At 38.6% G+C, this 12,936-nt stretch overlaps 2 protein-coding genes across 2 annotated transcripts in view; one reads left to right on the forward strand and one right to left on the reverse strand.

Annotated features, from left to right (window-relative positions):
• LOC137403701 (NFX1-type zinc finger-containing protein 1-like) overlaps positions 1 to 12,936 on the reverse strand; it is a 65,680-nt gene that overhangs the window by 48,753 nt on the left and 3,991 nt on the right. Inside the window, exon 2 of the mRNA XM_068089714.1 lies at positions 511 to 621. Within this exon, the coding sequence (XP_067945815.1) occupies positions 511 to 621 (111 nt within the window). The remainder of the gene's footprint in view (positions 1 to 510; positions 622 to 12,936) is intronic.
• Positions 6,599 to 12,543, forward strand: LOC137404064 (uncharacterized). The gene is given in 2 exon segments (XM_068090220.1): positions 6,599 to 7,853; positions 7,856 to 12,543. Coding segments are annotated over 2 exon segments (5,943 nt in total).

Genomic DNA, 12,936 nt, shown 5'->3' on the forward strand with positions numbered 1-12,936 from the left:
AGTGTATTCCAGCAGAAATTGTAGGTGTGATTAGATTCTATTCAAACAAGCAATGAAATCTGTAGTGAAATAGTTGATATTTGCCACACAAACAGTCAAGGGACTGAGCTAATGTGTGTAGCTAAATTAGCGGTTGTGATTTATTGTTATTTTGATTTATTGCCATAGGTCAATTTTTGTGCAAAAATTGATGGAGAATTGATTTTGGTTATTTGAGAGAATTGAATTGAACCAATCATTAAAGTTAGAATAGCTAAATAATTGAGAATTGAATTGTGTGTTGTGCAATGAATTGTGAATTGAATCGATTCTCACATAAATTATAATGCAAAATAGCTGAGAATTTAATTGTTAGTTGTTGATGAGAATGGAGTTGAGTCATTTTTAATGCATAAAAACATCTCCGCTATCTGCTAGTATCAGAAGTGTCAACAGTTGCTATGGAAGCAGCAATAAGGTTTTCCTGAAGTTATGTTCTCATGTTTATAAATCGAAATGTATTCTACTCACTTCAAGTCATCACCAATATCAAGCAGCTTTCGATAGTTCTCCTGATGAGTTTTCATAGCAGGGTTAATGTAGCTTTGGTGATTCCTGACAAGGTATCTATACAGACACCATCTGCATAAAAATTACCCATAAAGTATTATGAACAAGTTGAATGTCGTCTGTTCAAATCCCATTTGAGGTAATGCTTTTCTCAACCTCGAATAGTGGCTTCAAGTCAGACTGACAGCCCTAATAAAGACTCTATCAGGTTACAAGCATCTGACTAAAGAAGTTCCAATCAAAACGTAGGGTCTAGCTATCATTTGATTTCAATGAAGAGGTGCTATCAAATAAATTCATAATTCCTTCGTCAATTTGTCATACAAGTGATCTACTGTGAATAGTGACATACGTGCAAAAATTTGACACCAAATTTTAAGCTTAAAAATTCATCCACGACTTAAATGTAGGTGACAATTTTATGACATGGATTCTAGTAAAAATCAAATTCAAAACCTAGTGCAAATCGAAATTGCATGATATGACATCATGATACAATGTACATGATATGGGATATATTTATACAATAGTAAAATACTAGGGATCCTACTCAACAAAAAAGGATCAAACTCCAGGTCCTATTCTCTACCATTCGAATTGTCGTCCCGAGGATTTTCATCTGAGAGATGGTGGTTTTTTTAAGTTCGAGCTCACACTTTGGTGATCTATTGGACACATTTACTGTTGCTTATCCATTATTTTTCTTGTACATGAATTATAATTCTTCACAAGAATCTGTCTTACGGCATTGCTTTTTTATTGGAAACGCACATATTATCAAATCTGGCAGTTTTGTTCTGTTGGTGAGGCGAGCCATGACAAACAATTATTTTTCATGCTTGTGGTATGGTCTTCACAAGAACTGTTGTTTCTCTTTCTTTCGTTAGTTGTTGTACGTATTGCTCACAGTACGAAAAAAAGACAATGGTATTTTTGATGGCGTTGTTGGATGCCATTTTGAACTATGAGCAATGAACTATTCCTGTTGAGCGATTTGAGCAAGAGAAAGGTTGTTGACTTATATGGCAGGTACATGTCAAAACCAGAATTTTAAAATCAAACTTGTAGACCTCCACATATACTATGTTGCGACGACTTGCACACCGGCATTTATGGTAAAGTGAGAATAAGGCTGGGGTCAATGTTGAGGTCATCCCAAATAAGAACATAGTTCTTTGTGATGCAAATGTTATAAAGTGAGATAAGTGTGAAGCTGGATTTAGCCTGTAACATTATTACATTCAGTTAATGTATCATTGTCGTGAGAACAAAACACTTACAAAGTTAATTTTCATTAGTCTTAACGGAATTAAAAGAGATCTTGGAAAATCCAGTGATGACAATTATTGATATGTGTTCAAATCTCGCTTGTAGCAATCTTTTATTTTAACCTCTAACAAGGTCTGTTGACAGACAGACAAAAACTGCTCTCACCATCAGGGTTGGAAAAACCACGGTTATTATGAAAAAACCGAAAAAAACTGTTTTTTTTGTTTAAACCGGGATTTATGGTTTAAACCGGTTTTTATGGTTTTTATAATTTTACTAAGGTTTTTGCAATTTTGAGTCTAATTAACATCACTTACTATAGCTGCATGATTGAGTATTGGACATGCACATGTGGAATCATCTGTTAAAGATGGTACTGTGAGAGTTGTTATGGGAAAAAAGATAGAAAACATGGAAATTTCAGAGTGAGTCTTAAATCAAACATGGTCGATGAAATACAGAGCAGAAATATTATCACATAAAGTGAATATTTTACATGCTACTCTATGAATAAGTAGGAACTTTAATCCCAGTGATTAGTCATGTGGTAGTGTAGAGCATAATGCAGATGCATTGTTAGTGTTTGGAGCAGTGGCAGATGACTCAACTTCTATCACCTGATTACTAGCATCACTGTCTGAATTGGTGTTTCCAGCTTGACATTGTGCTACGTGAGCTTTAAGCCTATCTGTGTGACCTCACGTTACGACAGCACACCTATTAAATTTTGTCTTAATACCTTTGTTTTTTGCAGTTCGAGTGAAAAACTGCCAAATGGGATCCTGTTTGCGAAGCATGTTGGAAATTTGAGGCACAACTTAAACCTTTCAAAACACAAAAAACTTGATAAACTGAATTCTAACAATCCAACTATTTTGGCTTGCGCCCAATAAATGAAATATTAGTTTGCAACCTTAAAACCTTTTGCCCAAAAGGATTTTGTTTTAATTTTTAATTATAAGCAATCTTTTCTCACTGGCCAGACTTGAAAAAGTATTCATTCATTATTAGAGACGATGATTGGATTAGTATATTTCACATGGTTTTCATATTTCATCATTAAAGAGATCATTATATTACTTGATAGAATCAATTGAAAATGAAATTCACTAGTTCATTGTTGCGCTAGGATTTCATGTAGTTTCAACTTGAGCTCTGCCATCAATTTACTACTGTGTCTTAAATAAACTTCCACAGCTGACAATTACATATAATTGCATTTTTACTGCACATGAACCACTAGGAGCTTAAAATATTATGTGTTTCACCAGAAATAATTAAAAAACCAAAAAACTAGAAAAAAAAAGTTTTTTCGGCTGGTTTAAACCGGGTTTGAACCACTCAGTTGGTTTAAACCGAGCCAACCATGCTTATTACAGAGAATACTAAGTGAATGCCAAAGTAATAAAAAAATCTTTTCACAGATTATTGATTTGTAATTAACATATAACAACGTTTCCCGTTATAACTTTCAAACTACATATCATGAGACAAGTGTTTTGTGTAGTTGAAATAAATTAAGAGAGAAAATAAAACTACTCTTGAGGCATTTAAATGTAAATGTGAAATATTTAGTAAGTAATGACTAAATAAAGTCTGTTTAGCTACGATTACAATGAAAAATTATTTGGTACACATTTACTGTGAAACCTTTAATTGAACGCCATGCCGCTATATTTTGCAACCTTTCTTTTTTAGTGACAGTCAATTGGAGACAAAGTTCAAATAAAGGCTGGCGGTGACTTTTCAAATGGCTCGTCTGAATTTCGGGATGATAAATTTAGCCCTTTGACGGCTGAAACGAATGTCGCTTATATTTTTATTTTGCCTTCCTTTTTCGATGAAGTGATATTAAACATTTTGGATGCAATAAATATGACAACTTACCTCCAACTTGTCAAAGATCTCTAAACAAAATATGCATTGGGAAACCGAGAAATATCTCTACCAGTTATCTATTGCTTGTGATTAATTTGCAATGATATTATAGCTTGTACCTTGCTTTGCAATTTGTCGAAGCTTTTAACTTTTTATTTCATTTTAAATTTGAAGGCATATTTTTATTTTATATTTAACAATGTTGAATAAAATAGCATGGCACTCATTGATATGTTTGCTACAGTTTGCAGCCAAAACTAGTTTTTTATGTTAAATAAAAAAGGAGTTATGAGCGTCGATCCATTGTAAGTCGTGTGAAGATAACCGCAATAGTGTTATTACATAATACGCTATAATTCTGCAGGTTTATAAGTTATACAATGACAATTATTCAAATCTTACAAATATGTATATTCATGAACAAGTGCCATAAACGAACCATCCTTATATTACATGCAGGAACCAAAATTTATGTTTTTAAAACAAAAGTATTTCCATCGTTTGCACGAATAGCTGCATTCTTGGTTGCATAGCATTTGTTGGTAGCATAGGTTGCTTTCTATGGAATGAATTTTTTCTGGTTGTTCAATATCTTCCATAATGTTTGCTGACTTCAACCCGTTTTCAGCACTGCTGAACTAGTCTATAGTAGCGTCCAAACAATTTTTTGGTAAAGCAATACTTTTACATGGTCCATTTAGCACAAATACAATGTGTAAAAGTTTTGCTCACTAACCGCTACCTTGACCCTAAAATTGGTCATTAATCTATCGTTGTAAATGTAAACCGTTTTTTATATACATGTACATTGAAGTACATGTCAAGACCGCATTAAACAAGAAACTACTATTAGCCTGAGCCAGTTATTAATTATTTCTTTGGTGTTGCTTTCAGCGTTTTAACAAAAAAAACGAAAAGCTTTGGAAACAAACAACGACAGCATTAATTGTTATTGATGTAAATGATTCGTTATTAATACAATTTTAGGGGCACTTTTCTGCTGATCAGTTGATATTATAGGTTCGTAATGATCAAAGAATGTCAAAGTGGCGGTCAAATGAAGGTGGCGTTCAATTACAGAGTGGCGCTCTATTTTTTAAACCCTTCTCTCGTGTGGCGTTCAAATACAGGTGGTGTTCAAATAGAGATGGCGTTCAAATAGAGGTGGCGTTCAACTACAGGTTTTACAGCATATGATTTCAATTCGTTCCAGTGCTGGCATCATAAAGTGAAAATGTCGCATAGATCAGTATAGAAACCCATAGTAATCATCTAATGCAAACACCCTGTAGCTAACTTGAAATCTGTTTAACTTGTATTTTTCCTAATACTATAACCACTGCTATACTACTCTGCTTAAATAAATAAATCAGTTTTAAAATATTTTTAGCAAGGACTTTATTGTGTGTTGTTTATCAGTCAAGTAAATTCCGTAATAATAGTAGGCTAGGCGGCTGATCAACCACAAATTTGTGTACATATATCCATACAGAATCTATATTCAGTAGTTAGCGCTCGCTCGTTTGATCACTTGGCTAATGAGTTTGACAGACCCGCTGCCTCGGACCACGATCAATGGGGGGCGGGGACTTGTTTACCGTTTAGACTAAGGGAAAGATCGTTGCGTTAGCAACCGTCTGCAGCCACTAAAAGCTGAATGGAACTTATTATGCTTAGCTTTGAAACGCAAATGAAGTGTTGAATACATAGAATTTTATTATCAGAAACTATGGCAAGCTAATGTGACAGAAAGCCAAAGGTTCGTTTTGTTTAAGCCACTATTATAATCTTTTATTTTGTGTTTAAGCTACTATTATAATCTTTTATTTTAAGCTTTCAAATGACATTCATTCAGCAACTGTTGATATCTATTTTACTGGAATTTAAACTTCCTTGTGTTTATTCGTAATTAACATGTTATTGTAGATTTCACGATGTTACTTATTAGCCAGCGTTGATGGAAGTTTGAATATATATATAAATAAACACCAGTGAAATCGAACGCTCACCACAAACACTTCGCTACAGCACTCAAGTGCAATTACATAACAATTAGCTTGTCGGGTGTACACGTATGTACATAGCAGACCGCGTGAACTGCTACAGTGAAATCTTTGTGGTTATCTACCAGACCGAAACAAAGCCAACGAGCCAGATCGAATATCGTAAACTAAAGACAGAGCCAACGAGCCAGATTGATTACTGTAAACTATAGGCAGAGCCAACAAGCCAGATTGAATATTGTAAACCACAGACAAGGAAACGAGCTTAACTGATTATTGCAAACTATAGACAGAGCCAACGAGCCAGATTGAATACTGTAAACTATAGACAGAGCCAACGAGCCAGATTGAATATTGTAAACTACAGACAGGGAAACGAGCTAGACTGATTATTGCAAACTATAGACAGAGCCAACGAGCCAGATTGAATATCGTGAACTACAGAGAGGACTATATAGGACTACACCACCAAACTCTGTAACGGACTCCGAGACATTCAACTGTTGGATAAGTTTCACTTGATTAAAATAGTTATTTAGTAAATGTCATAAACTTCATAAATTAGCATTGACAGTGATTGTATTTTTTCTTAAATTTTAACTTGTATTTCTTCTAATATTATTGGTGTTTAAATTAACCTAGAATCAACGTTCTTTCTCTGACTACCTGTGTGACCTCGTTCCCTTTGCTCTATCGTGGTCTGGGTCGTTTAGCCTATCGTGATCAGACCCATTCAAAACTGGTCCAGAGTACGGTTCATGAAAATAATTCGGCTTTGCGACTCGAGCAGCGTATGCTCAATTTAGTTAACTCAGATTGTATACGAACTTGTGGTTGATCTAATCTGTCTTTCATTATAAAGCGAAGTAATTGTCTTCTTAAATCAATTAGATCATATTATGGCTGGAGTTAACAACAGCTTACTTGACCTGGACGACAATCCTAAAAATCAATTAGCAGATCCAATTATGCCTACAACCAGTGCTGACTCATTAAGTGAAGTAAAAATCATAGCTAAGACCAGGCCTACTCGTATCTTCAAAGCTTCTGCAATTGGCAAAGAAAGCCAGAAAAATGAGTTAGCATTTTCATTGTATGCTTCCATAAATAGAGAGCTAAGAGCGGTCGATGTTATTTTTAAGAGCTGTCTTAAAGGTGTTGTTTTGTCAGAAACTTTCAATGCATGCGTAACTGATATTGAAGCGAAGGCTTCAGCTATTACCTCTGATTACGCTAAATTGTCTCAGCTATCTGATAATAGAGTGGAAATGAAAATAAAACAACACTTTGAATTCTTTAATGGTGAAACCAGTAAGATTACACAAAGAATCCTGGAACAACAGCAGAGTATGGCATCTGAAGAAGAAGAAACTAGAGAACAGGAACAGCTGGAAGTCAAAGAGAGGCTACTTGAAGAGCAGCGGAAACTTGAAGAATACCTTGCAGAAAGGAATATAGAAGAAGAGTTGGTATCGAAACCTAAACAGCAACAGCGACTGGGAGCAACATCCACACTCACAACACCAATCAGTTTGAATGCGCAGCCACCACTAAGAGCGTCCTTACTTAAATCAACGCCTTACCAACAGAGTATGCCACTGTATGAAGAGCCTATAAGAACTGAACCAGTGAACCTAGAGTCGCCTCCAGAAACTCCAACAAGAAAAACGGGCATATGGAGCCGACTCGACGCACTTTCAGTAAAAGAAAAGATCAATCAGGCATCTCATGCTCACAGTGAGATATCAGAGAGCGATTCCATTCGCATTTTAGCGAACGAAATTACGCAAGGAATAAAAAGATCTAGAAAGGTTGACATCGAACCTGAAATCTTTAGCGGCAATGCACTAGAGTTCGACGACTGGGAGTGTGATTTTGACGGTTATCTTTCTTCAATGGGCATCGAAGACGGCTCTGAAAAGATCAGATACCTTAAAAAATATGTTGAAGGAACTGCTAGGGAATGCATAAATGGCCAATTTATGATTCGTACGGAGCTGAGCTATCGACATGCACGAGAGAAACTCACCTCTCGATTCGGGAACAAATTGGACGTGGCCCGTTCAATGAAAAACAAACTCGATATTTGGCCAAAGATCTCTGCTAACGACACGCCAGCCCTCCAGAGATATGCCGACTACCTGGAGAGCTGTAGTAAGCCATGAAATCGATTCCAGGCCTAGCGAGCTTAGACGAGGAACTCAACAACGAACGATTTGCAAGAGTGCTTCCTGACTGGGCGCATCAAAAGTGGGGTGCAACGACACACCGTATACGGAAGAAGGAAATGCGTTACCCTAAATTTGCAGAGTTCGCTTCATTTGTTGACGACTTAGCAGAAATGCGCTCACAGCCTCTAATGCAAAATCTTGAGAAGGCACATGACAAACGGCCAAGACCCAATAACACCAGATCTTTAGCCACAAACAGCGTCGACCATACACCAGAGAGAAGTTGCCTATACTGCGAAGACCCCCGCCACAAAGTGGCAGAATGTTTCAAAATTTGGGAAAAGCCCTACAGTCAGCGTATGAGGTTTATTGCTAACAACATGCTGTGCTACATCTGCGTTAAACCTGGTCACGGGGCTGCCAGATGCAGCAGTAAAGGAAAAAACATCTGCTCCAAATGCAGAAGACCAGGGCATGCCACATGTCTACATAAAACAAAAGAAGACTGGGATGAAGAGCAACAAAATGCGGACCACCGAAACTACAATTCAGGACACATGTGGCCCAGAAACGCCACGCCTCACCAACAAACAGCTTCAGCTCACTTAAATTATCGACAAACTCCGGGTAATGCAGCTAAAAACACCAACTCACCACAAGTGGCGCAGACACTGAACTCCAACAAAACCAGTAGCACGGAGCATTGTCCTCTCATTTCTCCGGTGGAATACCAAGATCTACAGGGTGCGGATTTAATTAAGTTGTCAAATAAAAACACAAGAACGACATCCCAAAACAAGCTGTTCAATATGGGTATGCCAGTGTATGTATCCTCAGCCTCAAACCCGCTCAATGAAGTTCTGATCTATGCATTCCTTGATTCAGCGTCAGACCATTCTTATATAACCAAAGATCTCACGACACAACTAGGACTGAGGAGTCTAGGAACAAAACCCATCGAAATCGAAACAATGACTGGCGAAATACAACTGAGTAGGATAAACATGGTCGGAGACATCATCATTCAAGGTTATAACGGCGGAGAAGTTAAATTACCATCAGCATATGAGTGGGAAACTATCCCAAACTCGACCGGTGAGTTTGCGAATCACACCAACGTATTGGATCACCCTCACCTGCAAAAGATAGCGGACAAATTGCCACCACCAATGAACCTCTCCGTGAGCCTGTTGATTGGTGCCAACTGTACTTCTGCCTTCTTCCCTCTGGAAGCTATCAAAGGTGGAGACAATAAGCCCTATGCACTCAGGTCAGAACTCGGGTGGGCCGTTTTCGGTGTAGAGGAGACCTGCCGAACTAAACACAAGGTATGCACAACCTATCAAACCAATACCAGCGAGGTCGAGAGTGATATGTTGTCTCAAGATGACTACCAATTTATGAACTTCTTAGAGGCGCATACAACAACTACGGAGGCTGGAAATTACATGATGCCGCTCCCGTTTAAACAACGACCGATACTCCCAAACAACATAGAGCAAGCCAAGAGTCGGCAAGAAAGTCTAAGCAAAAAGTTTCAGAAACAACCTCAATTCAGGGCAGATTATCATAAGTTTATGAATGAACTGATAGAGGAAAAACTAGCGGAGCCAGTGCAGGAAGAAGATGCAAAACCAGGAGAACGATGGTATCTGCCACACTTTGCAGTAAAACACCCTCAAAAACAAAAGCTAAGAGTGGTTTTTGATTGTAAAGCTGTGTACAAAGGAACATCGCTAAACGATCACCTACTTCCAGGCCCTGACCTTATGAACTCCCTCTTTCGGATACTCTGCAGATTTAGGAGGGAGCAAGTGGCTATTAGCTGCGATATTCAAAAAATGTTTTATAATTTTTTGGTAGCGCCTAACGACAGAGATTATCTAAGGTTCCTGTGGTACAACGAAGAAGGCCAACCAAAAACCTACAGAATGAAGGTGCACCTATTTGGTGCCAAGTCGTCGCCTGCTGTGGCCACATACGGATTACGCAAGATTGCAACAGATCATAGCAGCATTTCCAAGAGAGCGGCAGCATTTATCAATCGCAACTTTTATGTCGATGATGGCATCACCAGTGTAGCTTCAGAGACAGAAGCCGTTAGCCTTATTGCAGAATCTCGAGAAATTTGTAAAAAGGGTAACATGAGACTACATAAATTTTCATCCAATAGCGTGGAAGTTCTCTCATCTCTCCCCGAATCTGAAAGATCAGTACACGACAAAGACCTACTTGCAAACTCACTTCCCGAACAAAGAACCCTGGGCCTACAGTGGTCGATGGAGTTCGACACATTCAAGTTCGTGAACAAGATCCAGGAAAAACCAAGCACACGAAGAGGAATCCTCTCGATCGTTGGCCAATCGTACGATCCCCTTGGTTTTATAGCTCCGTACACTTTAATTGGCAAAAACATCCTGCAAGAGATAAACAAAGCCAATGTTAGCTGGGACGAGCAAATACCCGAAGAGATATCTCTTAAATGGAACAAATGGACCTCCCAACTGCCAGCATTAGAACGAATCAACATACCACGATGCTTCAAGCCAAAAGATTTCGGTAAAGTCGTCAGAGCTGAACTGCATCACTTCTGTGATGCAAGTGATGTTGGAATTGGAGTATGCTCTTATATCCGCCAAGTTAACGACAATGGTCATGTACACGTGGCATTTCTTGTAGGAAAATCAAGAGTGATACCATCGAAAGGCTTATTTACAACACCACGTCTGGAACTTGTGGCCGCCGTCATGGCAACACAACTTAGCAAAACGCTTCGTGAGCAGTTAGATATGAAATACGATGAGTTCTTCTGGTCGGACTCAAAAATTGTTATAGGCTGGATATCTAACGCCTCTAGACGATTCAACACATTCGTTCACAATCGGATCAGGATCATAACTTCTGAAACAAAAATCAAACAATGGAATCACACACCGGGACACTGCAACCCAGCAGACATTGCATCGAGAGGAAAACCATGTGATCAATTGGCAGATTCGGCGTGGTTCTCTGGACCCGACTTCCTGAAGGCTGCAACCATTGATCAGTACAAGCTAAATCAGCAACATTCTGAAGTTCTAGACCCAAAAGATCCCGAGCTAAAAAAACTAAAAGTGTCAAAAACTGCAAACGTCAGGCAGCCTACTACAGTTGTCACTAGGTTTGCTAAATTCTCAACATGGACCAGACTCGTGCGCTCTATTAGCACAATTAGGAACATTCAAAAAAATTGTACTAAATCATGGTCCATAAAACCAATTTCTGTAGAAGACGGCCGCACCTCCGAAAACAAGATCATCTGCGAAGTTCAAAAGCATCACTTCGAAGATTCTTACACCTTGATAAAGAGTGGGCAGCGACTGAGCAAAAAACACACTCTGTTTAAACTAAACCCATTCGTCGATGAAACAGGAATTCTGAGAGTAGGTGGAAGGCTACAGAATTCGCAGAGCCTAAATTACCAAGAAAAACACCCAATAATCTTGCCACGTGACGCCCACATAGCATCCTTGATCGTACGCCACTATCACGACAGCACGCATCATCAAGGTAGAACATATACCCTGAGTGCCATCAGAAATGCTGGATATTGGATTATAGGTGTAACCAGACTGACGAAGTCCGTTCTGAGTAACTGCATTGCCTGCAAAAGATTACGGGGTAAACCCATGGAGCAAATAATGTCAATCCTACCGTTAGAAAGAGTCGAGCCTGCACCACCCTTCTTGAATATTGGGATAGATTGCTTCGGACCATTTGTTGTAAAAGAAAGACGATCAGAAATAAAAAGATGGGGACTGCTTATCACATGTCTTTATTCAAGAGCCATACACATCGAGCTGTTAAATGACATGACAACCGACTCCTTCATTAATGCCCTTCGTACCTTTATCTGCCTCAGAGGAGCAGTAAACACTATATACTGCGATCAAGGGACCAACTTCCTCGGAGCGAGCAATGAATTTTCAAAAGAACTACAGTCTCTAAATAAGAGGACATCTGCCCTAGGAACTTTCCTCTTAGATAAACAAATAACTTTCAAGTTTACTGCACCCCAGGCAAGCCACGCCGGTGGCGTATGGGAGCGTCAAATTCGTAGCGTGAAAGCTGTCTTAGACGGAATGCGCATCGGAAGATACCACAATAGACTAGACACAACAGGACTTCGAACAGCTTTCTATGAATCGATGGCCATTGTTAATAGCCAACCAATAGCAGTCAACCACATGGATGACCCAGAGGTGCCAATTCTAACGCCAAACCACCTAATCACATCGAAAGCAAAGGAGGTGACTTCACCACCAGGAAACTTTGGAAGTACAGACATTTATAGCAGGAAAATGTGGCGAAAAGTTCAGCAGTTTGCTGATGAGTTTTGGACATTGTGGAAAACCGGGTACATGAATAGAATCACGAAAAGACAAAGGTGGCAGAACCCAAAACCCAATATTCAGAAAGGTGACATAGTTATGTTAACAGACGAAAACACTCCGAGGAATCAGTGGCTTTATGGAATGGTTGAGGAGACGATTGCCAGCACAGATAGCAAAATAAGAAAAGTGAAGATAAAGATGTCCAACCGAGGCATCGACAGCAAGGGGAAGATCATCACGAAAGGCTCCACCTTAGAAAGACCCATTCAAAAGTTAGTACTGCTCCAAAGAGACGAGTGAGACGACCATCACCTCCATCCAACTTCCACAGCATGCAGATCCTGTAATGCTATAAAATGCTATAAATTACATTAGAACCACTTTAAAATAAAACTAAAACTTTTGATAAATTTTGCAAAGGAAAAATTAAGGTGGGAGTGTAGCTAACTTGAAATCTGTTTAACTTGTATTTTTCCTAATACTATAACCACTGCTATACTACTCTGCTTAAATAAATAAATCAGTTTTAAAATATTTTTAGCAAGGACTTTATTGTGTGTTGTTTATCAGTCAAGTAAATTCCGTAATAATAGTAGGCTAGGCGGCTGATCAACCACAAATTTGTGTACATATATCCATACAGAATCTATATTCAGTAGTTAGCGCTCGCTCGTTTGATCACTTGGCTAATGA

Source organism: Watersipora subatra, chromosome 9, assembly GCF_963576615.1.
Source record: "Watersipora subatra chromosome 9, tzWatSuba1.1, whole genome shotgun sequence".
Taxonomy (NCBI): Eukaryota; Metazoa; Bryozoa; class Gymnolaemata; order Cheilostomatida; family Watersiporidae; genus Watersipora; species Watersipora subatra.